Below are 25,063 nucleotides of genomic sequence, written 5' to 3' on the forward strand. Positions count from 1 at the left end.
TTGTAGGAACGCAATGGAAACTGATTTCAGAGCTGGTGGTACTCACGACTAATCCAACAGAGAAGGAGCCAGAGTACTTCTGAAATGTTCACTTTCCTATGCATTGCACTGAAATATGTCTCTTCAAAAGTACACTGCAGATTTCTGCATCTAGGGTAGTCAGTTTAAGATCTTTTTATAGCAACTGGAGAGTGATAAGCAAATCTAGGGCACAATTCATCTCATTTTGATTTAGGTGTCTAAAACAGGCCAGATGATTCGTGCCTCCAAAAAGCTTGGCTTTTGGCACTGACATTTTCGAGTCTAAAAGTTAGAGACAATTAATTCCATCCTGCTTTGCATGCAGAAGTGCAAAGTGCTAATTTAATGATCTAAGATTTTTTCATGAAAAAGGAATCACACCCACAGTCATTGATTAGTCTGGAACAGAAGGTGATATTCTCAATATGAATCTCAAATCAACACAGTTCAGAGGCAGCTGACAAAACCACACACAACAAAAGTTGCTTCAAGGCATATGAGAAAAAGGGGAAACCCCTTGGCTTCTTACTGATGCCGAGGGAAAAAATATACATGCCTAAATGTAAGCTATTACAGCAACTATTACCACAGCAAACTACTTCTTGTTCCACTCTTCCTAACTCACTTGTCATTGGATGTATTGGACATGCGTTATGTTATACAGAATATGCTTCGATATGATTGGGTTAACAGCACAACAGGGAGACTATCTGATCACTGCACTCACTGACGCAAGTCCTCTAGAAAGAGAGAGACTCTTGTTCATGTCCAAATTGGAAACATCTCTCTGCAGCTAGTAACAGACTTGCGAGTGTAATCACCACTCAGTGAGTACGTAATGAACTAATGGTTTCTTCTTGTCATTTTTCTGTCTGCTGGTGGTTCCTTTCCTTTGGTGAAGGATGCTGTCGGAAGGTTACCTGTATGGAATCGCCTACCTTTGTGAAGACCTGAACCCTGAGCTCTACAGCAAGAGTTCGGCTGAGGAAGTGGTCTATGAAATGAGGTCCATTAATTATTCTTCCACGGACGAAGCACGAGGAAAAAGCCTCCTCCAGAAATGCAGATCTGCTGGCAAGTGCATTTCCTCAGTCTGCTCTAGAGGTAGCAAGCACAGCAGAAGGCAGAAGGATAATCTCCTACAGCCTACACAGCACCCCGTGCCCGCAGGGCAGCCGTCTCCTGCTATGCATGTCTGCGAGGGGCTGGCAAGAAAGGACACCTACCTGGTTCCATCCTCCTGCAAAAGCATTTGCAAGAACTACAATGATTTGCATATAGCTGGGGACTACGTGGTGCCGATTAGCTCAGTCACAACAGATTTTACCTGTGACAGCGGCATAGGCCCCTTCTTGGAGTCCTCAGAGATTCCTCCCCCCATGGAGTCTGTGAGGGTCCCCCCCTCCAGCGACACCAGCCGCAAGCCGGCCCAAGGCTACTCCTCATGCTGGCGGGTGGCGAGCTTGGTGCCCCACCAGCAGCCCCTCTCTGACGCAGCCCTGAACGACTACCTCGAACAGAAACTGCTGGAACTGTATAAGCAGTACATCATGGATAGCACAGCCAACAGGGCATCCCCCACTCAGATCCTGGCCTCGGAGCTTATCATGACTAACGTAGATCAAATCAGCATGCAGATATCACGGGAGAGGAATATGGAGACCACCAAGGCCAAAGACATTGTCATTAGCCGCTTCTTACAAATAGCCAGTGAAAAAATATCTTCAGAAATGAGCACACCTAGTCTGCATATCTCCCAATATAGCCACACTAATGCATAGTATTTGAATGTTTGCCGTTAAAAAGCTTTTATGTTCTGCAAAGTCAATTTTTAGTTTCTTAAGACATTTTTCCGCTTCATAAAAATGCATTTACCGTCTACCACTTCAATTAAACCTTCCAGCACATATTAAATAAGTAAAAATATCCGTAATATGCAGCCCCTATTTTGGACCAGATGATTTTCTTTTGTTGTTATTGTTTTAAAGTTTTTCCCTAAAGGCTTATTTTAGTGACCCTCAGACATTAAAAAAGTTTTGTGCAAAAATGACTAAAAGCTTACAACACTCTTCCAGGTGCTCAGGTGTTCACTTTCTTCCCCACGTTCTTGACATATCATTTCAACTTTCCTCTGTCTGGAGTCTGCCATCCTACCCCTGGGTCTGTGTGAAGTGAAGGCTTCCACCCACACAAGCACAAACACAGTGATGGCAGAGCCACAGAAATACAGACTTTAGGATGTCATCTAGTTCATCTCCCTGCCCCAAACAGCTTTACTGGTGACATCCATCACAGAATTTTTTATAATTTGTTCTTAAAAGATATCAAGTGATAGAAATTTACGGTTTCCTCTATACTAACCCAAATTATTTCATTGCTGTCTTCCTGTTCAAAAGTTACCATCCCTTTTTGCGGAGCAAAAACTGTTTCTGAACAGCCTTCATCAGTAGGAGCACGCATGTATACCTGTGTGTTTTGCACTGAACTGAGCAATTACAGTGGATGCTGGTGACCTGCCATCACAGACAGGCACCACCTTTGCCAGCTGTGGAGTGGTCATGTAGGGACAGCGATGATAATAAAGGGGGAAGAAGAAGAATAATTCAGCTTTGTTAAGAGAATTGCACATTGAAAAATAAGGGCTAATCCAAAGCCCATTTGATTACTGCAAACAGTTCCTTTAAAAGCAGGAGGAAAACTGAAAGAGACCACTCGGCAGCATGGCTAACCTTTTATTAGGATCCTTGTGGTGTATGATAGGTCAAGGTCATTTGAACCTGATGTATTTCTAATAGGAAGGTGCTTTTTTTCAAAATTTTACTAAGCCTTAAAAAAGAAGAAAAAAAAGGAAAAGCTCCCTTGTGGAAAGGATGGTTATCTACTTTGGGTCTGTGTAATGTGTAACATTGTCAATGCCAATCCATCATTGGTTGAGTTTCTAAGTATCAGTATAATATGAATACTAATTTATAATAAATATTCATAAAATGTTTTCACATTATTGATTCCACAGTGTCATTTCGGCCCTTGTGTTCTTTTTATTTTCTTTCTTCCTTTTTTTTTTTTTTTTGTATGTAAGGCATGCCTTTATGTACATTTCAAAACCGCATGTAAAGTATGAAACATGTCAGTTTATTCTACTGCTGCTGTCTTTCCAAAGATTACTGGGATAGCTCAGTATATATTTTCCTGCTTGTGCAAAGAAGGGGTATCCAAAAAACAGTTGCCATATGAACCTTTGATGTGTGAATCCAGAGACTGTACATCTGTTGCCATAGCAGCCTACCCAAATACTATTATTCAGCAATTCAAGATAGATATTTTCTGGCATATAGTATTTCTAGACTGTGATCAAATGCAATTTACAAATAGAAAAAAATGCTATTTTTGAGAGAAAATAACATTCATGGTAATGCATAGGCACACACGTGTGTTCTGCATGCAAAATCCATTACCAGCAGGTCTCAAATCTCTTGAAACTCTCCCAGAATAAAAGGATACACCAGAATCTATGAAAGTGGCTTGCAGAAGATGGCAAAACAGAGCAAATATGGTAGGTTTTGTGTCCTACAGATACAGGCTTTTCAAAACATGGGGGTTTTGTTCATGCCTGTTGACATTCACATCACTGAATTTCAGTAGCAAAAGATGTAGTAGAGAGCAACTTGCAACGTTGAATGCATAAATCAATACCCTTGCTGAAAGATCTGGCACCTTCATCAGAGAACATAACCAATTCTTACACTCAACTCTACCCACGCCACAGACGGCGTCCTGTGCAAACAAAACAACATTTTGTCCTCTGTGACACAGGAATCCAGGTCTTGATTTCCCCCCCACAGCCGTCAGGGCCCTGACCGAGACTCGCAGGCAGCACCAGCTCCCCTCGGCCTCCCTTCGCAGAACCCATGCAGGAAACAGCCGGGGCAGCCGGAGAAGAGGGGCTGAGAGGTCTGCCCACAGCCCACGTGAAAACCTCCTCTCGGTTGCTGGGCTGATGCCATCGCTGCTGTGCCAGAGGGCTGCAGCGAGAACGGAGGGCCCTGGGAGGACAGTGCTGTTATAGCAGTGCACTGCAGAGCAGTGGAGAAGACAAATCTTAAATGTACAAAAGCATGGATTGTGCATATAGAGGGCATGTTTCATACTTACATTTGATTAATCAATCAGCTACAAACCATTCCATTCTCATGCAGCTTTCTTCCGAGCAAATCACTTAATATAATCATACCTACTTTCATGTAAAAGTCTTATTTTGTATTGTCAGACTGACATTTATAAGTTTTATGCATGGAAGGGTTGAAAGCAGCCCTGAGGAGAAGGACTTGGGGGTGTTGACAGATGAGAAGCTCAACAATGCGCGCTCACAGCCCAGAAGGCCAACCGTATCCTGGGCTGCATCAAAAGAAGCATGGCCAGCAGGTCAAGGGAGGGGATTCTGCCCCTCTACTCCACTCTCGTGAGACCCCACCTGGAGTACTGCATCCAGCTCTGGGGTACTCAACATAAGAAGGACATGGACCTGTTGGAGCAGGTCCAGAGGAGGGCCACGAAGATGATCAGTGGGCTGGAGCACCTCTCCTATGAAGACAGGCTGAGAGAGTTGGCGCTGTTCAGCCTGGAGAAGAGAAGTCTCTGGGGAGACCTTATAGCTCCTTCCAGTATCTGAGGGGGGCCTACAAGAAAGCTGGAGAGGGACTTTTTACAAGGGCTTGTAGTGATAGGATGAGGGGGAATGGCTTTAAGCTGGGAGAGGGTAGATTTAGATGAGATATCAGGAAGAAATTTTTCACTGTGAGGGTAGTGAGGCACTGGAACAAATTGCCCAGGGAAGTTGTGGATGCCCCATCCCCGGAAGTGTTCAAGACCAGGTTGGATGGGGCTTTGAGCAACTTGGTCTGGTGGGAGGTGTCCCTGCCAATGGCAGGGGCGTTGGAACTAGATAATCTTTAAGGTCTCTTCCAACTCTAACCATTCTATGATTCTATGAAGGGTCATAATCATCGTAGAAGATGATTTATTCCGGAAAGACAGCACCAACCACTTCTTCCCTGCATATGGGTATTTTCTTTTCCCTGCCTAAATATAAATGCCCATTTCATTTTGAGCCCTGTAGCATACCTGCTTCTCACATGAATTATGTACCAACCACATCCCGTTAGCTGAAGCAGTACAAAGTAGCTCTTGGATTTAAGGCAGTTTCTACATAAACAACTATTTCTTACTTTCCACTGTGCATTTATATCTCTGTCCTTCCTCCATTTAAAACTAATCTTCCTCTGCACAGGTGCCTCTCTAGGTGTGGCTGTTTCCTGCTAAAAGCACTTGGATAGCAATTAGGCTGCTATTACCATGAGTCAGGTTGTTATCTAAAGCGATTATCATCATCTCTCTCCTTCTCCTTCCCTCCCCTCCTCTTCTGCCTCAGGGTCAAATGTTTAAAGGGAGACATCCCAGTTTTTTAGTAGCTCTATTAAATAACTAATTTTTAGCCAGGGGTGTATCATTTCTTGACAGGAGCTTATCAAAATGCTGATGGAGTCCCAGTGGCTGGGGAGTGCATGTTGAAGAAAGTTTGAATTCTGCCCTCACAATGCTTCCAAATAATATGGCTATTTTAACATGACTAAGATCACTTAAGAAGGCAAAGAAAATTGTAATGAATATTTCAGTAACCGTTTGGTTGATATTTTGACCAACTGTCAAGAAACTGATCTCAGAAGGATAGTTTGTAACCTAACCACCTTCAGCATACTCTAGCAGCTTCCTTGGGCATTTTTTACAGAACATACTACTCATTGCTGATAACGTTATTATAGCAGCTGGGAGTTTTATTGTTTATATGTAGTGTGACTGTGCCCCCAAGAGTCTGAGCCTGTCACTGTGGCAGATGAGCACTAACCATGTGCCTTCAGAAAGGCTGGGTGTGCGGTGTGACGAGAAAAATCCTTGTTGGGGGCGTGAAAAGAGAGGGAAAAGGAGGTTGTGAGATTTATTGCAACCTGTAGCTCCTGCATTTGGGTTTAATCCCTTTTCTGGCTCTGATTTCTTGTCCATGCCAAGAAGCATTGAGGGGAAGAAAAAGGGATATAAAGTGCAGGCTGGGCTTTGTGCTGAGTGTGAAAGCAAGAGTTTCATGCTCCCATCACTGTGTCCAGATGAAGGAAAAAAGCTAAGCACCTAAAACGGAAATAAATGAAGTCATGCAGGTTGGATGGAGCACCACGAGGTTCAGCTTATTCCCTTTCTACCGTCCTTTCAAGTGCTGAAGCAATGGGGGTTTATTTAAGACTATCTCTTCCCTGGCCTTCTTTCTAGCGTGGCTTTCTCCCAGAGATGGGACCTGCTGAGGATGTAACCAGCTGCCAGTGTAAATGGCTTGGAAGTAACAAGGGCCTGCCAGTATAAATGTCTTGGGGATATAAATGGAGGGGGGCAAAGAGACTGCCGGTTTTGTTACCATGTTTATCAGAATTGCTGTTTTCTTTGTTGCTGGTGTGGACAGGGGAGGCAACCCATGTTCTCCCAGATTTAGGAGGGACGATTACCGATTTAGGGAGATCACCGTGTTACAGTGATGACTTACTACAGATTTTAAACCAATATCGAGATATGAAAGGCCTGCTGCACTTTTGCTAATCAATGAAGTTAGTGACTTGCCACACACCTAGTTAAATGCAGCCTACAACAGCGAGTGTGTGTCCACTTGGCATCTCTGTGTTCACAGAGGCAACCCATCTCTGACAGACTGGTGAGACGGTTACGGTCGGTGCTCAGAAGGGGCAGGAATTTCTCCAGCTGCATTAAGTACACACAGCGTGGACACAGCAGGTGGCTTAAATCGTTGTATTGACATCTGCTGGTGCAAATCGGCAGGGCTGGTCTCTGGTCAGTGGAGCCATGGCAGCTGACACGGACCGAGACCCGGCTCCTGAGCTCTATTGTGCTGGGTAAAACCATCACTGTTTTAGAAAACCATTTACAGTTTAGAAATGTATAGCAAAAAATTAATAACATGTAAAGGAACAGAATTTTAGGTCAAACCAGAATTATTCTGTGCATTACAGCGTTACTTCTTTTTCTGCTGCACCGGGAAGAGCTGGCTTGCCGTCTCCCCGGCATTAATGCCAACAGGATTAGGGTGACTTTTCAGAATATTAATCAGGCTTTCTAAAGGCTGAAGGGAACAGTGTTCCTGAGGCTCATTCTCCAACCTTCTTACATCGCTTTCAAAGCAAATGTTGGATGAACTACCTTGCCTGAAGTGGAAATCCCCTCAAGGAATATTAGCAGTGTCTCATTTTGAATTAACATCTGATTATTACTGAACTCAGTGCTGCTGTTCCCCCCAGCATCACCCCCCTGCTTTATCTTTCCACAGGGCTGCTCACTGCAGGCTCCTGCACTGCTGCCACATCAAAACCTCCAGGACTGCCCTGAGGTTTTCCTCCCTCCTCCTGCCATGTTAACCCCCGTTTGGTGGTTTTACACACCCCACCTGGCCTGCTCCTATGCTCTCTAACCTCCCTTCACCCCTGTAGCCCCCCTTGCAGAAGGTGATCCTGGCTCCTCTGACAGCCAGGAGAAGGACCAGTAAGATGGCACAGCCGGATGGATAGTGAGCGTCTGGAGGGAAGCAGTGGTGAAGGGTGAGGGTGATGGGGAAACACCAGGAGGGCTGGGGGTGGTGGCAGAGTCCCTGTGGCAGAGACGAGGGACCCCTGCGGAGGTGGAGGAAGCCCTCACAGAGTGGGGTTCGTGAAACGTGCTCAGAGACAGTGGAGAACTGAGGAAAGGGGTTTCACAGTTTTCTGGGTGAAGACAAGTCTGAGGGGTGGCAGCATTTCCAGCCACTCCCTGGCTGGAAGGAGCACCTCTGTATTTAAAAGACAGCAATCTTGCCAGCTCTCCCCGTGGCATTTTTCAGCCTTAAAGAGTTGTAGCATCCAACATGGGGTTTCATTCACTCCCTCTGTAGACACAGCTGAGCAGGAGAAGTGAGGGACCTAGGGCCAGATGAGTGTCCTACCAGCTGCATCCGACCGATGTGTGCCAGCGCGGGCTCCTGCTCCCCAGGGATGACAGCAGGGACCGGGGGACCTGCCACCGCTGCAGCCAGAGCAGCAGCCGCCTAGTCACTACGCAAACCTCCTCTGGACAGTCACTCCACAACCTTCCTCTGGACCCCAGCGCTGGCTGGCTCAGCGCTGACTGCCAAATATTTTGCTCCTTTGCTGAACTTTGCTCACTAAGCACGAAGGGGAATAGGAGAGCTCTCCTAAGAGCAAACAAGGGGACTGGAACAGGCTTGAGGCACAGAGCCAAGCCCTGCAGCAGCTTTTTGCCAGACTCGTTTTTGTGTAACCGGAGCTAGAACTATAAGAATAAAATCATAGAAGGCAGAGCTGGCTTAGGTATTTTCATTGATGCAGTTCTCCAGTTTTCATCTTTGCATGCAAAATCCCTTGCTTTAAAGCAGATCCTGTTTGGAGGGTAGGGGTAGACCAGAAAAAAACACAGTAATCATTTGAACAGCACCATTCTAACGCAGGTGACAAATTCCAATACATTTCTAAATGAAAACTATTTATCAAGAGAAACAAGCATATGAAACATAATAGAGGTAGGCTTAGCAACAGTAGTATCACCAGTTTTAAGAAAGTGAGGTTAGAGGTTGTCAGTTCCAGCACTTTAAACCAATCTCAAGGTGTTATTGACCTGTTTAGCAAAAGCTGGCTGAAGTGTCACTTCAGAAGCACCATACTTGATTAAAGAGGTACAGCTGAGAAGTTAGAAAAAAAAAAAATAATCTATTGAGCAGTCAGTTTTTCCATTAATAAGGTCATATTAAAAATGCACAGCCATGTTCTAACAGATAGGGAAAGGCTAGTCTATCAAAAGACATTTTCCAAAAATCAGCCCAGAAAGGACCAACAACTGATCCTGAAAGGGTCTAGGCAATAACAAATCAATGTTAATTAGGCACTGAACATCAGAAAGTACATGGCAGTTTCAAAAGTGACCCCTGCTGTTGCCTCCATCCTTGGGAGAGAAAAGTGAGTCAGGAGCTGGTGGAGGGGGTAACAGCTCTTAGTATGCCTCAAGGATTTATTTTTGCTGCCTCACAGATGAGAAACATTGAAACTGTAGATCTGGAAGCATCCATCCCTAACTTCCCACTACTTTAAGAAACGAACCAAAGATTCCTTATTTTGTCAGCGTGTGGCAGCTAACATCCCTTTGGTGTTCCCAGAGCACAGACAGCTTTTGGTACCGAGCCCCTGTGCTACTGGCTTACTCAAGCACACGTAGCAGAGAGGCCTCCCGGGGTGGTGTGCTCTCCCTTGTCTGTGTGCATCACTGGAAGTCCTTGTGGAGACCCTCCTGCTCTGTGCATGCTCCTCTCATGCACTGTCCTTCCTCCTGGCTGCCCTGCCCCATTTGCACAGTCCCTTTCCCTCAAAGCGTGTTGCCGCCTTAGCAGGCCCAGGCGCTGAGAAATAATGATGGCTGCGGTTCTTTGTCCCAGCAATCCTGAACCTTTCAGAAAAAAACCCCAAAACCCACAACATCAATCGCCACACGATTCATGGTATATTCCTGAGAAGTGGCATCACACTCATTGTCTATGGCTCCCAAGTTGAGAGATGGGGGAAAAGAGCAGGCAGCAGCAGCTGAGAAGCAGGATGAGCTGGCAGGTGCAAACAGCTGGGGAGACAAAAACTCATCTGGACTTAATCAGAATTACTTCTATATTCTCTCCAGCATATTCTGACTCTCATATTTGGATAGATATCCAATGTCCCCAAATCCTCTTCTTTATAACTAGGTTCATGATCCTAGTTAAATTCCAGGTTCCTGCTTCCATTGCCTCTTCCCAGATGACACTTATCCATCTTCTAGACATCTTAGCATCTTCTGAACTCAAGGAGAAATTTCCATACCTCACATAACCATGGCTCAGGATGACTTCTCTCTACTATTCAGAGCTCACATTTACCAGACACTGCACATATCACTACTACCTCCTCTTGCCCTTGCTACTCCATGCACATATCAGAAATACTTCAGCTTCCTTCTGCAGAGAATTTGGACCTCCCTAGCTTCAGTCTCACAGTAGCCAAATTTTATCCAGACCTATTCCAGCCCATGTCACAAAAACTGTACACTCAAGGCCATACACAAATTATTTGGAGGTATGCAACTCAGATTGCTATGAAGACATACAATTTCATGTGAAGCAGCACAGTTCATAACAGACAGCTATGAGACTGAGATTGGGTGCAATGGGGGAGAGGCATTTATTAGTAGAAAAAAGAACTAGGAGTGGTTTTTTTTTTAATTCACACAAGTGCTTTTGTTTTGTTTCAAACTATGTTCTAAAACCCACAGTGACAAGTTTATAGTTTTAAATCCAATGAGGCTACCAGTTCTTAGTAAACATTTGCTTTATCGACATGTCTTAGCAGCCTTGATCTGTGAGCGTTTATTTAATTTACTTTTATTTCCTCCAGTCTTGCCATTTTCTTCTTCTTTTACTTTGCCCTTTGAATATATCCCTTTGGCCTTGGCAACTCTTAATGTGCTCTTCTTTGAAATAAGGATATCACAAGTATATTAGACAATGGAATTAATGATGATATACTGAGGAGCCCTAAGGTAGCTATTTTCTTTCTTCTTCCTTCTTTTAATTCAGGCCTTGACCAGCCAAACTTAGAAAAGAAGCTAGAGATTTAGTTGTTGGAAAACCAATTAAAATGAATCAATTAGAAAAATATACAGTTCTTAGAATACGTATGGTAAAGTTTCTTTATTTCTGTTAGCCTGTGGTCTATTGCAAAAAAAAATAAAAATAAATCCAGACTGGACATGTACTCCAGAGGACCTCTATGGAAAAGAGATGGTCTGGTAATAAATATACTTCTGAAGACTGGAGCAAAGGAGAATGGTACCTGCTAGAATCACATTCATTAAATCAACTTGAAACAAAATAAGAGTTTCATCCTTTTGTAAAATAGTACATTACCTTCCAGGCAGGAATATGATTATTTCCTAATGATTTCATCATATACCTAAGGCACTTCTGTAATAGTAAATTAATATGATGTCAGTTGTCATTACATACACTATAAGGGTTATTGAACCATTTAAGTATACAAAATACTCTATTGCATTTAAAGATTAAAGGCAGTTTTAAGAAGATAAACCAGTTTGGGATTACATTCGGTTTGTGTGCCAGTTGTCGCATACTGTGAAATGAAGTTCATTACTGACATGTTTCTTTGTTCTGCTCACAACATGATCAGCAGCATATTGGAAAAAATCCATGATATATATTATCTAATGAAGTCACACAGCCTCTGATCCTTGCCTATTAGATGTGACCAACATATTTTAAACTGCAGTAAAGCAAAAGAAGAGGAAAAAGAGTGTGTCATCTTTCAAACACAAATGTAAAAAAAATATTTTAAAGACATATTTCCTTATAGGCAAGTTGTATTATCTTTACTCCAGTTAAATAGCACTATTCTTCACAAGTCATTAGCTCAATGGACTGAGTCACGGAACAAAGCATTATTCAGTTTAAGTAAGGGCATCAGATGCAAGTCTTTAATAAACAAAGAAAGAAAATTTATCCAAAGTATATGAACAGTAACTTCAGTGATGGGATGGTAACTTGGAGAGAAGCTACGTGTTCAGGTGCTCCTACTTAGATTGAAGTTCCCAAAATGAGACATCAGAATCTGATAATTTTAGAGGTTACGTGTTTCCATGCATCTGTTGTTGTTGTTATTATTATTTATTTATTTATTTAGATTTTGCTAGATGAGGTAGAGTTAGGCTGTGAGGAGATGTAGTCCTATTTTTTTATTCATGTTTGATGACTTGGAGGTGGGGTAGCAATGGAGGAAAGAAGAGACAATAATGATGTGGTCAAGACAAGGAATTAGTAAAACAATCTCCGTAGAAGGGTGGGGAAGGCAGGACTGAATTTGCCAAGGATGTTGTAGTGCTTGAGAATGCGGAAGCTGAGGACTTGGACAAAAGCCATCTGTATCTGTTGATGGACAGCTATTGTAAATGGCGTGCAGAATAAACGTAGCATAAAAGGAGAACCAAAAGATGGAGCTGTTGGCAAAACAAATAGAATTGAAGGTTTTCTTTATTGTTTTTTTGACAGAAGAGAATAAAACACCTTTGTACTGTGAAGGTAAAGACGAAGATGTGTTCAGGAGAAATGCAAAAGAAATGATACTGGGGACATGAAGCCATGGAGAAAAACAGAGATCAAATTAAAAAAGGAGGAAAAACTGTAGGAGAACAATGAGAACAAGAATAGGTATAGTGTCCTGGAATTGAAAGGTTGAAATGTAATTTTAATTTGGGGTGCTCAACAGTTCTTTTATGAAAAAAAAAAAATATGGAGGGGTAAATAAGAAAAAGTGTGATGGCAAGTAAAAGATGTGAAAGGGTCTGGAGCTGTGGTCAACTGCGTTGCAAAAGTATAGTCATTTATCAAGGAAGACTGAGGAGTCATAACTGAAGCACAGGGAGAATCAACAATTACGCTCGTAGGAGAAAGGAAAGAGGGTAGGACAGAGATGTCTTTAGATGAAAAAATGTCATTGAACTGGAAGAACTGGGTGGCCATAGAAAAGGTCGTGGTGCTGTTGGCTAGGGACAAGTGGGGAAGAAGCCCAGGCAATGACTAGATTGGAAAAACATAAACAGCGAGAGATCAAAGGGGGACCAGTGTTTGGTGAAAACAGCCCTGGAGAGCTAACCAGGCTTGTCAAATGGTGTGGTGAAACACATAGCAAAGGGGTTGAGTGAATAATTACTGTGGGAGTTGTAGGCAGGGATGAGACTGTGGAGAGAAAAAAGTGAAACTAGAATGAAGTTAGAGAAAAAGACTGATGGGTTCAAATCACAGGAAGCAGGAGGTATGAGGAGAGAAGAGCTTAAAAAGTTGCATTCAGATGGGGAGACAGAGTGCAGAGAGAGACTGGAAGTGTTAAATAAAAGTGAGAAGCCCAAGAAGTGCTTTGATCTGGGATGCACAATGTAAATCCACAAGGAAAGGCAGATACATGAGTAGTATCAATTTTAAAAACAGAATTCCTTGAGACAGCTAAGAGCTGAAGTAAATGTCTAGAGGCTCCAGATGCATACTAACTTTAATAAATGGAGCGGTCATTCCACAGATGGTAAGAGAATGGGAGGAAATAGAAATTAAGAAATGTAATGGTTCTGATGTAACTTGTCATTCCTCACATACAGCTTCCACTTTTTGGCTAAAATGCAAATTACCATATTTCAGTGTGTCCTCTAGAGATTTTTCTACTGTGGAGTCCAAATATCAGAGAGACTTATAGCAAGAGGTCATGATACCAGGCCAAGAGTCTCCTGAGCTACCTAGGACATGAAGTCATACTTTTGATTTTATATTAGTATTCCAATCTTGTTTTACAGATTGAAACAATAATAAAGAGAAAGAAATGCAGTCGGGAAGTATACTAATATTTGTGGAAAAAGCTCGATATTCTGGGATGGGGATTTTCTGCAAATTTTAAATGAATTTTTGGACCCGAGCAATGGTTTGGCAGTGGAAGTGTGCCTAGCCCCAGCAGCTGACTCTCCCAGCTCCCAGGTCAACAGGGAGAGCTGGCAACTTTCCTGCCAGCCTCCTTTTCCTGTGTCCCTCCTCCCCTTCCTATTAATAATGAAGATGGAGAAGACAGCAGAAATAGCTAGTCATTTGTCATTCCTTACTTGCACTTAAAAGAGAACAGTCACACTGATGCTTTTCCTCAGCAGAATTAGTGGCAATTAGTTAAATTTCTTTTACATGTACTACATACCACGTCTGACGTCTGCGCTTCTCAATTATCGCCCCCTGGCTTGCATGACCTGGGTTGTCACGTATGAACACGGCTGTAGTGTTGCTTGCATCTGCTGTAGTGGGAGCCAGAAATACAAATGCTTTTGAAAATCAGGACTCTAGATTTCAGCTGGCTGTGGGAGTGGGACATGGAGAAACAAACAAACAAACAAACAAAAATGCTTCAGAGCAGCTTGTCCTGATTGAAGGAACGCTACCACAGAGGCCTTGGTATCCAGTTTCATGGAACCTAATCCATTGAACCTAAACACATGGTCCTTACAGCCTACTGTGACTGCATGCTGTTTTGCAGCCTTTGAAGGAACAGTTTTATCTAAAGCATATATTTTGTATTTGTCTTCATTCCCACATTATGGACAGCTGTAGCAATACAGTCTGGAGGCGACAAAATGAAAGGCGCTGTGTCCAGATCCATTTGCAAAAGAAAGAATCGAATTGGCTTATAGAGAGGATTGAAGACTCTTTGACACTGTACTCTTTGATTATTCAGGCTGAGCTATGAGTTAACCTAATTTTGAGATTTCACAGCACTTGATAAATAAAGATCAGTATCTTTGACAGAAAGAAAGGTCATAATTTTGGTGTTCGTTGTATGGCGTCTTCTAAGGGGAACGGGTATTCGACTGAGTACTTCTGAATTTTAATAAAACTAGAAGCCATGGTTGCTCCCTACCTTGGCAAATACCTCATATAGATACTGCAGAAAGAAAACACGATAGTTCATTGCCTTCATTGGCTTCTAAGGGAAAAGAATAGGTATGCAGCACCGTAGGCAGAAAGCACATAGAAGTCATTGAATCTTGCCTTTTTTTTCTCCCTGATCTGACTTTGCAGCTGGATGTATTTTTATGTAAGCCCCAGAGAAGCTGTATAATATGAACAATATTTTGAAGCTGTATTTAGCACCCTTCCTTCTCCATGTCTTGACCTAAGGCTTAGTTTTGAAGTCTTCCTAATGCACATCCTTAGAACTAATTTGAATCACTTTTTATCTCCTCGTTCAGTTTGTCTGTAAATTAACAGAAGAAAGGCTGACTACATCTAGCATGACATGTTTTGATGAATGTAAAATGTCAGCTGGAAAGCTTCTCATTTCTTCAAAGTGGAGTGAACTGATCAAAAATACTCTCTAGAAATAGGAGACTCACGAGTGTGTCTATAGGAACAAGTAGGGACTTGGGCTGATCTATAGAGCCTTGGGGAACAAAAAGACTTTGGATCACTGAACTGTCATCTCTTAATTGTACATGCCAGTTCCTGATCTCCCTATGAAAAAAAGAATAGAGAACTGCTCATTAAAAATAAATTATTTTAGAGGCATTAATTAATTTCTTCATACAAGTGAAATACAAGATGGTATGGGAGTGGAAGAGCGCTTTGACAGTCTTCCATTCTGTTAAGCAGTTCGTCAAAAACGTATTTGCAGTATGGAAAAGCAGATCATTTAAACTGACCGATGTCCACATTTTTTATGCATTTCATTAAATTCAGTCATGACTTTTGTTTTACAAGAAATAATGAGGGACAACAATCAAAAAAAAATATTATTATGACATCAAGGTTGTGGGTGGGCAATAGCCAATAAGCATTTTTGTGCCTAATCACAGAAATGAAAACAGGCTCAAGATGCTCAAATGAAACTAAAAGTGAGTGATATTTAAGTAAAGCAAAGGAAACATAGTTAGAAAAAACCCTACCAACTTGCCAGCAGAACCCTTCCACATGAAGATTAAGCAAAAAATTCTCTTTCTTCCTGAACTTTTTAATCTTAAATGTTGAATTTAGCTCTCATTCTTAATAGGGAAAATATGGACTCTACAGTTATTTGCAAACAGCTGGACTAATTGTTAAGGTTATGAGCAAAAGATACTTGAAAGCATAATGAATGTTTTATTTGTTGATGAGTATTTATTTACAGATGAGACTGTACAATAAACTGTGTACATACTGTGCATAGCTTTGGATTCAGACCCAGGTGAAATTTGAAACAAATATTACCAATGAAATGAGAGACACAGAAGCTGAATTTTATATAGATTCATAGAATCATAGAATGGTCTAGGTTGGACGGAACCTTTAAGATCATCAAGTCCAACCATCAACCTAACACTGCCAGAAACCACCTGCCAGAAACCACCACTAAACCATGTTCCTAAGCACCACGTCTACCCATCTTTTAAATACCTCCAGGGATGGTGACTCAACCATTTCCCTGGGCAGCTTGTTCCAATACTTGACAACCCTTTCAGTGAAGAAATTTTTCCTAGTGTCCAATCTAAACCTCCCCTAGTGTAACTTGAGGTCTCTTGACCTATCGCTTGTTACATGGGAGAAGACACCAACCCCCACCTTGCTACAACCTCCTTTCCGGTAGCTGTAGAGAGCAATAAGGTCTTCCCTCAGCCTCCTTTTCTCCAGGGTAAACAACCCAGGTCCCCATAGATGCTCCCCATAAGACTTGTGCTCCAGACCCCTCACTTCTCCGGACACACTTCAGCACTTCAATGTCTGTCTTGTAGTGAGGGGCCCAAAACTGAACACAGTACTCGAGGTGGGGCCTCACCAGTGCCGAGTACAGGGGGATGATCACTTCCCTAGTACTGCTCACCACACTATTCCTGATACAGGCTAGGATGTTGTTGGCCTTCTTGGCCACCTGGGCACACTGCTGGCTCATATTCAGCTGGCTGTCAAACAACACCCCCAGGTCCTTCTCTGCCGGGCAGCTTTCCAGCTACTCCTCCCCAAGCCTGTAGCACTGCATGGGGTTGTTGTGACCCAAGTGCAGGACCCAGGACTTGGCCTTGTTGAACCTCTTACCATTGGCCATGGCCCATCGATCCAGCCTGTCCAGATCACTCTATAGAGCCTTCCTACCTTCAAGCATGTTGACAGTCCCACCTAACTTGGTGTCATCTGCAAACTTAGTGAGGGTGCACTTGATCCTCTCATCCGGGTTGCTGATAAAGATATTAAAGAGAACCAGCCCCAGTATTGAGCCCTGGAGAGCACCACTTGTGACTGGCCACCAACTGGATCTAACTCCATTTACCACCACTCTTTGGGCCTGGCCCTCAAGCCAGTTTTTTACCCAGTGAAGAATACGCCCATCCAAGCCGTATGCAGCCAGTTTCTCCAGGAGAATGCTGTGGGAAATGGTGTCAAAGTCTTTACTAAAGTCCAGGTAGACAACATCCACAGTCTTTCCCTCATCCACTAACTATCTACTGCAACTGTAAAGAAAGGAGTAAAATATCCTGTCTGTGAAGATTAGACTTTTAAATTGTGATTATATGAGTAAAGAATTTTTAGACAAGTACAGGCACTTCTTTTTTACTGTATTCAGTAGATGAACCAATAAAAATGTATCACATAATCACCATAAATAATTAACTTGACAATTCCTGTTTCTGTTTATGTTTGCAGAAAATCCAGGGAGGGTAACGTTATTTTCTTGCATTTATTCATTTGAAAATATATCTTAATAAATACCTATTGGATTTTATTCCTTTGTGAATTTACTTTGAACAGCTCCATGTGAATACTCAGCTGAAATTCAAGCTGTGCATGCCAATTGGCCACATAAATGGAGTCAGATAGCATTGATTTCTTGCCCTGATTTGAGTCTTTCCATAAGATACCTGGGCATCAAATCACTCAGAAAGAGATAGCAGCTAGATTGGATTAGGCAAATTTAGAAAATTTTAAACCTCTCCAGCCACATAAGCCTGCGTGAAGCATCTTTGCTAGACAGAAACAAATTAGAGTAAAAATTTATTGGTTTTAAGTTTGATTTTAAGTTTAATTTTCCTCTGCCCTTTCCCCACAAAGGAAAATTATTCCCATAGTGGTGGCTGGGCTGCTCCAGGAGCAGCTGCGTCCCCCTGGGACTCTCCAGCGTCAACACCACCTTAAACTCAGTGAATGTACTCAAACTCCTCAATGATACAGCCATACGAGGCTGAGCTAAATGGAGCATGATTTAACTATCCAGGGCTTTGGGGAGTTCAAAACTGGCCTAAGCAGTGTCCCATATCATAACAACTGTGTTCTTTCTTACAAGAATGGTTGAACATAGGAACTCACAGCTTGCTTTCCACAAATATTTATGTGAAAAAGAATTGATGCTTACAGAAAACTAAAATGAAAAGGGACAAGCACAGGCCTTGTAAGATAGTTTTAAAGCTGAGCAAACAGGAGCTTTTGGCATTAGTTTTTAATCTTCTAGCAGCCAGGTATTAGCCCCAAAATAAACAAATTCTCTATAAAAGCTTTATTGTCATGATGATTTTAATTACTAGTGAACAACTATATACTAATAAATCTATGAATGGAAAATATGCTGCTAAATATGAAGTCATGGCACAGAAACTAAACAGCATAAGTCAACTGAAGGTAGGCCTGTGCAGACCTCATGAAGTTCAACAAGACCAAGTGCAAGGTCCTGCACCTGGGTCAGGGCAATCCCATGCACAAAGACAGGCTGGGCCGAGAATGGACTGAGAATAGCCCTGAGGAGAAGGACTTGGGGGTGTTGATGGATGGGAAGCTCAACACGAGCCAGTGATGTGCGCTCACAGCCCAGAAGGCCAACCATATCCTGGGCTGCATCAAAAGAAGCGCGGCCAGCAGGTCAAGGGAGGTGATTCTGCCCCTCTACTCCACTCTCGTGAGACCCCACCTGGAGTACTGCATCCAGCTCTGGGGTACTCAACATAAGAAGGACATGGACCTGCTGGAGCGCATCCACAGGAGGGCCACGATGATCCGAGGGCTGGAGCACCTCTCCTACAAGGAGAGGCTGAGAGAGTTGAGGTTGTTCAGTCTGGAGAAGACTCTGGGGACACCTTATAGCAACCTTCCAGTATCTGAAGGGGTCCTACAAGAAAGCTGGAGGGGGACTTCTTACAAGATCATGTAGTGATAGGATGAGGGGGAATGGCTTCAAACTGGAAGAGGGTAGATTTAGGATAGACATTAGGAAAAACTTCTTCACTCTGAGGGTGGTGAGGCACTGGAACAAATTGCCCAGGGAAGTTGTGGAGGCCCCATCTCTGGAAGTGTTCAAGGCCAGGTTGGATGGGACTTTGAGCAACCTGTTCTAGTGGGAGGTGTCCCTGCCCACGTCAGGGGGTTGGAACTAGATGATCTTTAAGGTCCCTTCCAATATAAACCATTTTATGATGATTCCATGATTCTATGGAACACCTCTCCTATGACGACAGGCTGAGTCAGTTGTGGTTATTCAGCCTGGAGAAGAGACGGCTCCAGGGACACCTTACAGCGGCCTTTCAGTACTTAAAGCTGGCCTACAGGAAAGATGGAGACAAACTTTTTATCAGGGCCTGTTGCAATAGGACAAGGGGTAATGGTTTTAAACTAAAAGAGGGTAGATTTAGACTAGATGTAAGGAAAAATATTTTTACACTTAGGGTGGTGAAACACTGGCACAGGTTGCCCAGAGAGGTTGGTAGGTGCCCCATCCCTGGAAACATTCAGGGTCAGGTTGGACAGGGCTTTGAGCAACCTGATCTAGTGGAGGATGCCCCTGCTCATTACAGGGTGGTTGGACTATGACCTTTAAAGGTCCCTTCCAACTCAAACTATTCTATGATTCTATGATTCTAACTTTGAAAGACTGGTAGTTCCAATGGACAACCTCTTCTGCTTCCTTTTCATTGCATCTGTTGTCTATAAGCTGTAGACCAAGTCTTCACCTCCTATACACCTGCTTCATCTGCAAGTAAAAAATGCCCAAATTTGCATCAAAAAAATAGTTTTGGATCAAGTTTTAATTTAGTATACACACTGTTGCAATGGTAGAGATATCATTGCACATAAGGCATTAAGTGACTGAATTCTGTGTAAAAGTCTAGAAAACAATCATTGAAAGAAATACAAAAGCAAAACAGCCAAAGTTATTTATTTTCTCAATTTTATGAGACTTACCCTTCTTGAAAAACTCAACAGTGACTGGAGAACTAGTAAGCATTTAATCTGTGAAAGACTGAAAGTTGAACAAAGCAAAATGAAAAACCTTTTTCATCCGAGTATTTAAAACTTTGTTTTATCCAGGTTTGGGGGACTTCTTTATTTGAGCTTTTAACTTTTGTACCTGATGAACACACTGAACAAAGGTCATTAATATTAATAAGAAACAGAGGTATCTGGGTACTTCTCAGAAATGAAAAAAAATATATTTAAGGGATTTTAGCATTCATAAATGCAACAGCTACAATTTAATTTGAGAGCCAAATGACTAATTTTGGAGAAATATGTAAATAGTCTTCCTTACATTAACAGTCTGATTTAATACTGTGGTTATATTTAGAATAGTGAAAATACATCTAAATGCATAGCTAAAAATGTATTAGTTTTCATGGTTCAGCCAATTTGATTTTAAATTCTTTTCATAAGGTTTAAGCTATAATGCATTTAGGAACATGTTAGCTAAATTGACCTATGCAGTGGTAATGTTAGTCCACAGCTCCTGTAATTGATATGCATTGCATAACACGGTTTTAAGGATGGAATATGTCTTGGCTTAAATGTGTCCTGATTGTAAGATCTGATTCAAAGCAATTTCCTTTGGGAGCTTTAGTCTCAGATGGATCACAGTTTTAAAACAAACCTCTTGTCCTCCCAAAGAGCTGCATAAATTTGACATATCTTTTCATTATACACATGTTTATAAAGTTCAGAAATGGGCACAATGCTATGATTTATTTATCAATCAATGTGCAAGTTTGACTGATGCTAAAATAAATGTTTGAAAATGAGCAGCGAATGGCTGAATTGAACACAGGGCTAGAGACACAGGAACACCTCTCAGCTTCTGATGTGATCATGCAAGAATTACAGCTAGCTAATTTAAAAAGTAATTTTTTGTACAATAAAGGTTGTGAAGGAAAGTTTGAAACTTGATGTGATCATAAGCAGTATTTTCTTATCTATCTGAGTCTGCAGAGTCTGAAATAATGGCTCCAAGCAAGGAGGTCAGCATTACACTTGCCAAGGGTAAGCCATTTTCACAACTTGGTTTTGATGGGTAGAACAGAAAAAGAGGGGAAGAAAGAGGCCAGCAAAACAAAATCTCCTCTGTTGCTGTTACAAACCCGGGGCAGCCAGCCCAGCTTCTGTGCTGCAGATGCTACGTGGGGGTTCAGGCAATACCTCTGCCAGCTGCCCTTGTCCACATTTCCCATCCCTCCAGCAGTGTACCTGCCTTTGTTTCTCACTGGTGTCACCTCGAGAAGGGCTGAATGACTCACAACATTGCTTATTTCACCGCCAGCCGAAGGGTGTTCACCCTTCCGTTGGTTGCACGTGCTCTGTGGTCGTCTGGGTGTGGGAGGCAAGGCGAGTGCCTCAACGGGGATGGCAGGTGGAATATAAGGGTGTGGAAATGAAAAAACCACTCATTACATTTTGAACAATTTCTCTGTCCCACTTCAAGATGGGAAATGTGAGCCCGTGCCATCTGGTTACCTGCCAGTTGCTAATCTCACCCAGGATAATTTTCCGGAGCTTTTCCTGTGGTTGTATTGTGATGTGAGGATTTCTGAGCTCTAGCAGCTCTTAATTCTAGTTCAAATATTAGTGCCAGGCATCCCATGGAGAGGAAAGATCTCATTATTTTTCTTTAAGATACCACATTTGGCAGGAGCTGTAGCAAATGAATTGTAGAATGCTGGTAAAAGGGCGCATCGTCATCCTGACATGCAGTTCACATGTTGCTTATGTTAAAATGCCATTACTTCTCAAAGGGGTTTTACTAGGCAGACAGATTTTGGAGGCTTTCTGAGTGGATGACACACAGTTTCTCTGCTGCCTGAAGCTTGCAGCTTCCAGATATTTCCAAAACCAGACCTCCCTGAGCCCCCAGTTTATGTGGTAGAGCACTGCCCTTAGGATTGAAGTATCTGCAAATCAAAATACAGGGACCCAAGGAAGTAAAAGGGCAGAAGACACAGAGGTATTTGGGTACTTCTCAGAAATGAAAAAAAAAAAATATTACAGGATTTTAATAGATTCCAGATTTCTTTGTCTACTCTTGTTTTTAAGGTGGTAAAACATTAAAAATGCCACAGATGTAGCTCACAGCAGGGCCAAATGGAGGTTAAATTAATCTCCAAACTCACAATGGGGATGGTTAATTCTCATTTGTGAGCTGTGAAAGTGCCAGGTTTTATTCATTCCTAGGACTTTACAAACAGAAGGGGAGAACAAAGGAAGAATGGAAGACTCATTTGTTTTTTTTCTGATGTAGAAATTAATGTTCATCAACTCACTTTCTCTAATGACTCATTGAGACAGCAAGAGAGTAAAAGCATCTCATTTGCTCTGCAGATCAGGACATAAATATTCTATCTCCGTGCCACTGTAAGAAAGAGGCATTACACATCTCTTTTTTGGAGTTGCCTGGCTGTTTTACAGTGCACAAGCATAATAACTGTTATTTTCTGTCATTTTCCAGTGTTCTTTTAAACACAGGCGTGCAGGCAATTGAGCTCCGTTGTTTCTACTGCGAGTACAAACCCAGAAATCTCCACTGAAGTCAGTGACCTGGTGTGAACCAAGATGAATACAGAGCATAAACAGCTTAAAGACCCACGACACAGGCTGCTACCAAATGGCCATAAAGCACACGTACGGTAATTGTGGAAAAAACTCTCCTGCCCATCAGCCTCATAGCTCTGCTGGATGCAAGAAATATCCCAGCACCTGGGCGAGCTGGGATGCGGGTGGGGTAAGAGAGGACATAACTAAACAGGAGGTGAGAAGAGGCTTGGCTGTGATGAACTTGCCCTTGGCTCTTTTGCACCAGCGCGAGAGCTAGCACAGCAGGGAGATAACGGAGGGCTGGTTCAGTCTCTGTCTGGGGAGCAAGTTTACCGGGACTGAAAATGGGAGGTGTAAATTGTCACATCTTTGCCTTGCTGACCAGCAGTACCACTCCTATCAGATGAGAAATCTCCCAGCAATGATCTACCCACAGGACCCGCGTTGAAGATGAGGTGTAGGATGCCCCATGGCAGGCTATGAAGTTTTTAGGGTGGGAGATGTGGCTGAGCACATGCCAGGGTTGTGCGGCGGTCCTGAGCAGTGCGCAAGGGTGGTATTTTTGGTTTAATGTGCGTTAGACAAGCTCTGTGATTTTTCTGGATGTGCACTGCCCACAGCAGCAATCACTTAATGCATCGTTAGATTTTGCAATAATTAGCTAGTACAGGCTCCTTTGCAGGAGGAGAAGTGATTTTCCTGGCATCACATTTTATAGAAGTGCACTATTAGTCATATGCCATTGATAGGATATTTGACTTGTTTGTTGTATAATGTTTGAGGTGAATGCTATTTAAGATTTATTTTGTAATTTTCACTACGCCAATGTAAAACATATAGTTTGTTGCCATCAGATTGGAAAAAAATTACCTCCTGATGCAAAAAGGGTGTCAAGATTTAAAACTTCCCAGTGATAAATGACAGAGGAGCCAAATACACCTTGTTCCTGTATATCACTTCTTTGACTGTGATGTGCTTTTTGTATAACATTGTGGGTTTCATTCTTGTCCCCAGAATACCCTTGGAACTAAGGAGTGCTGTCCCAGTAATGTTATTATGCCGACAAAAAGATTTTAATTTTTTGATGGTTTTAAAATATATGAATGCAGGCATAATGTTTTACTTGCATAATGTAATACCAGGAATAGCTCACCAGTCATGTTAATCAGATCACCGTTCACTCAAAATCCCAATAATTTGCAGTATACCTTGTCTAAATGGAAGTCAGAGAAGACACTGGTAAGGTCAGCAATTAGTGCTGATACTGAAATCTGGCACTAGGTAGATGGGACAGTAATTACAAACTGTTTATACAGTTAACTCAAAATATTTTACATGAGAGGCTGCTAAAATCTTGGGGTCTTTTTTGGTTCCTATGAATTTTCATCTGCTTACAGTCATTATTAATGCTTTCTGATTTGAACAGATCCACAAATTAAAGCAAGACCTGTCTTCAAATCATTAGCTCTCCAGTCTTTTTGAGTCAATATAGTTAATATAAAGTCACTGTTTTCAAACCTTCCAAAATCTGCTCAGAGCTGAAAAATGACATTGCACCACATCTGTTCCATTCAGTTATGCCCATTTAAAATAATTATAGTAGAAATTCCTCCTTGCAGAGAAAACTCTGGACATCTGGAGTCTTCCCTTTAACCTGCATAAAACTAACAGGCATCACATCTTTCTTGTTAGCAATTCTGCATAATATTTCTCCTGCCAATGCAATTGGAAGCACCTGGTTGCCTGAAGTACGCTCAGGAAGATTGAAAGGATGAACAAGTATGCTGTGTGCTTTTTTTAATACTAAGAATGTATTAAATAAGTGAAAATGTTCATTTCTTTATTGCAAAAACAATTACAGAACTCACTTGGAGATTTACTATATTCTTGAATAATGATTGTCTAAATTATTACCATCACTAGAAAGATGCTTACAAACGTTGTAAACATTAAGAATAATTTTAGATTAAAGACCTAAGAAAAAACTGGTAGCTGAAAACTTAGCTCATCAATAATTCAAAATAGTTCTGGGGAATGTAATCTACTTATTGGCAGTGCTTTATCTACAACTGTGTGGCTGCATGGGTTTGATTGCTCTTCTGTGCCACAAGGTGTCATTGTTTTACCAATATCAGCTTTTAAAATCCACACGAAAGGAAAATACGCAAAAATTCCTCCGCCTGGCGTTTTAAGAACTTGGAAGCATACACAGATCATTATCTAGGTTTTAGCTGAATGAGGAATGTAGAAAATGGCAACTTGTCAAAGACTAAATCAGAAAGATCTCCTTGACACCTATTAATGTCCAAACTAGCTTCCAAGGTCTTCAGGCTGATTTCTTTTTCCTCTCTTGTGTAAAGGCATGTCGTGTGGCCATTCGATTCCTTTGCCTCGCTATGCAATAAGGGATTTTATTTTAATTCGATTTCGATGGCTTGGAAGATGACACGCAGCATTTTGGCGAGCCCAGGTTCCTGTCCCCCTCAGGTGAAGGTCAGGTTCACAGCCACGGGCTCCATCCCCGGCTGGCTGCTTGCCCTGGGAGGGCTGCCCCGCCGCTTGCTTCATGCCAGGACC

General features: G+C 42.2%; 1 protein-coding gene across 1 annotated transcript; it reads left to right on the forward strand.

The window, feature by feature from the left end:
• The first annotated feature begins 923 nt into the window (after window positions 1-923).
• On the forward strand, window positions 924-1,802 carry LOC104282452 (chromosome unknown open reading frame, human CXorf21). Its single transcript, XM_009880545.1, has one exon. It carries the CDS (start codon window positions 924-926, stop codon window positions 1,800-1,802), a length of 879 nt encoding a protein of 292 aa, XP_009878847.1.
• Window positions 1,803-25,063: the final 23,261 nt, after the last annotated feature.

Source organism: Charadrius vociferus, unplaced genomic scaffold, assembly GCF_000708025.1.
Source record: "Charadrius vociferus isolate BGI_N301 unplaced genomic scaffold, ASM70802v2 scaffold22, whole genome shotgun sequence".
NCBI lineage: Eukaryota > Metazoa > Chordata > Aves > Charadriiformes > Charadriidae > Charadrius > Charadrius vociferus.

Bases quoted from the DNA above. Each gene is read 5' to 3' on its own strand.
- LOC104282452 (XM_009880545.1), top strand. From the start codon at position 924: ATGCTGTCGGAAGGTTACCTGTATGGAATCGCCTACCTTTGTGAAGAC.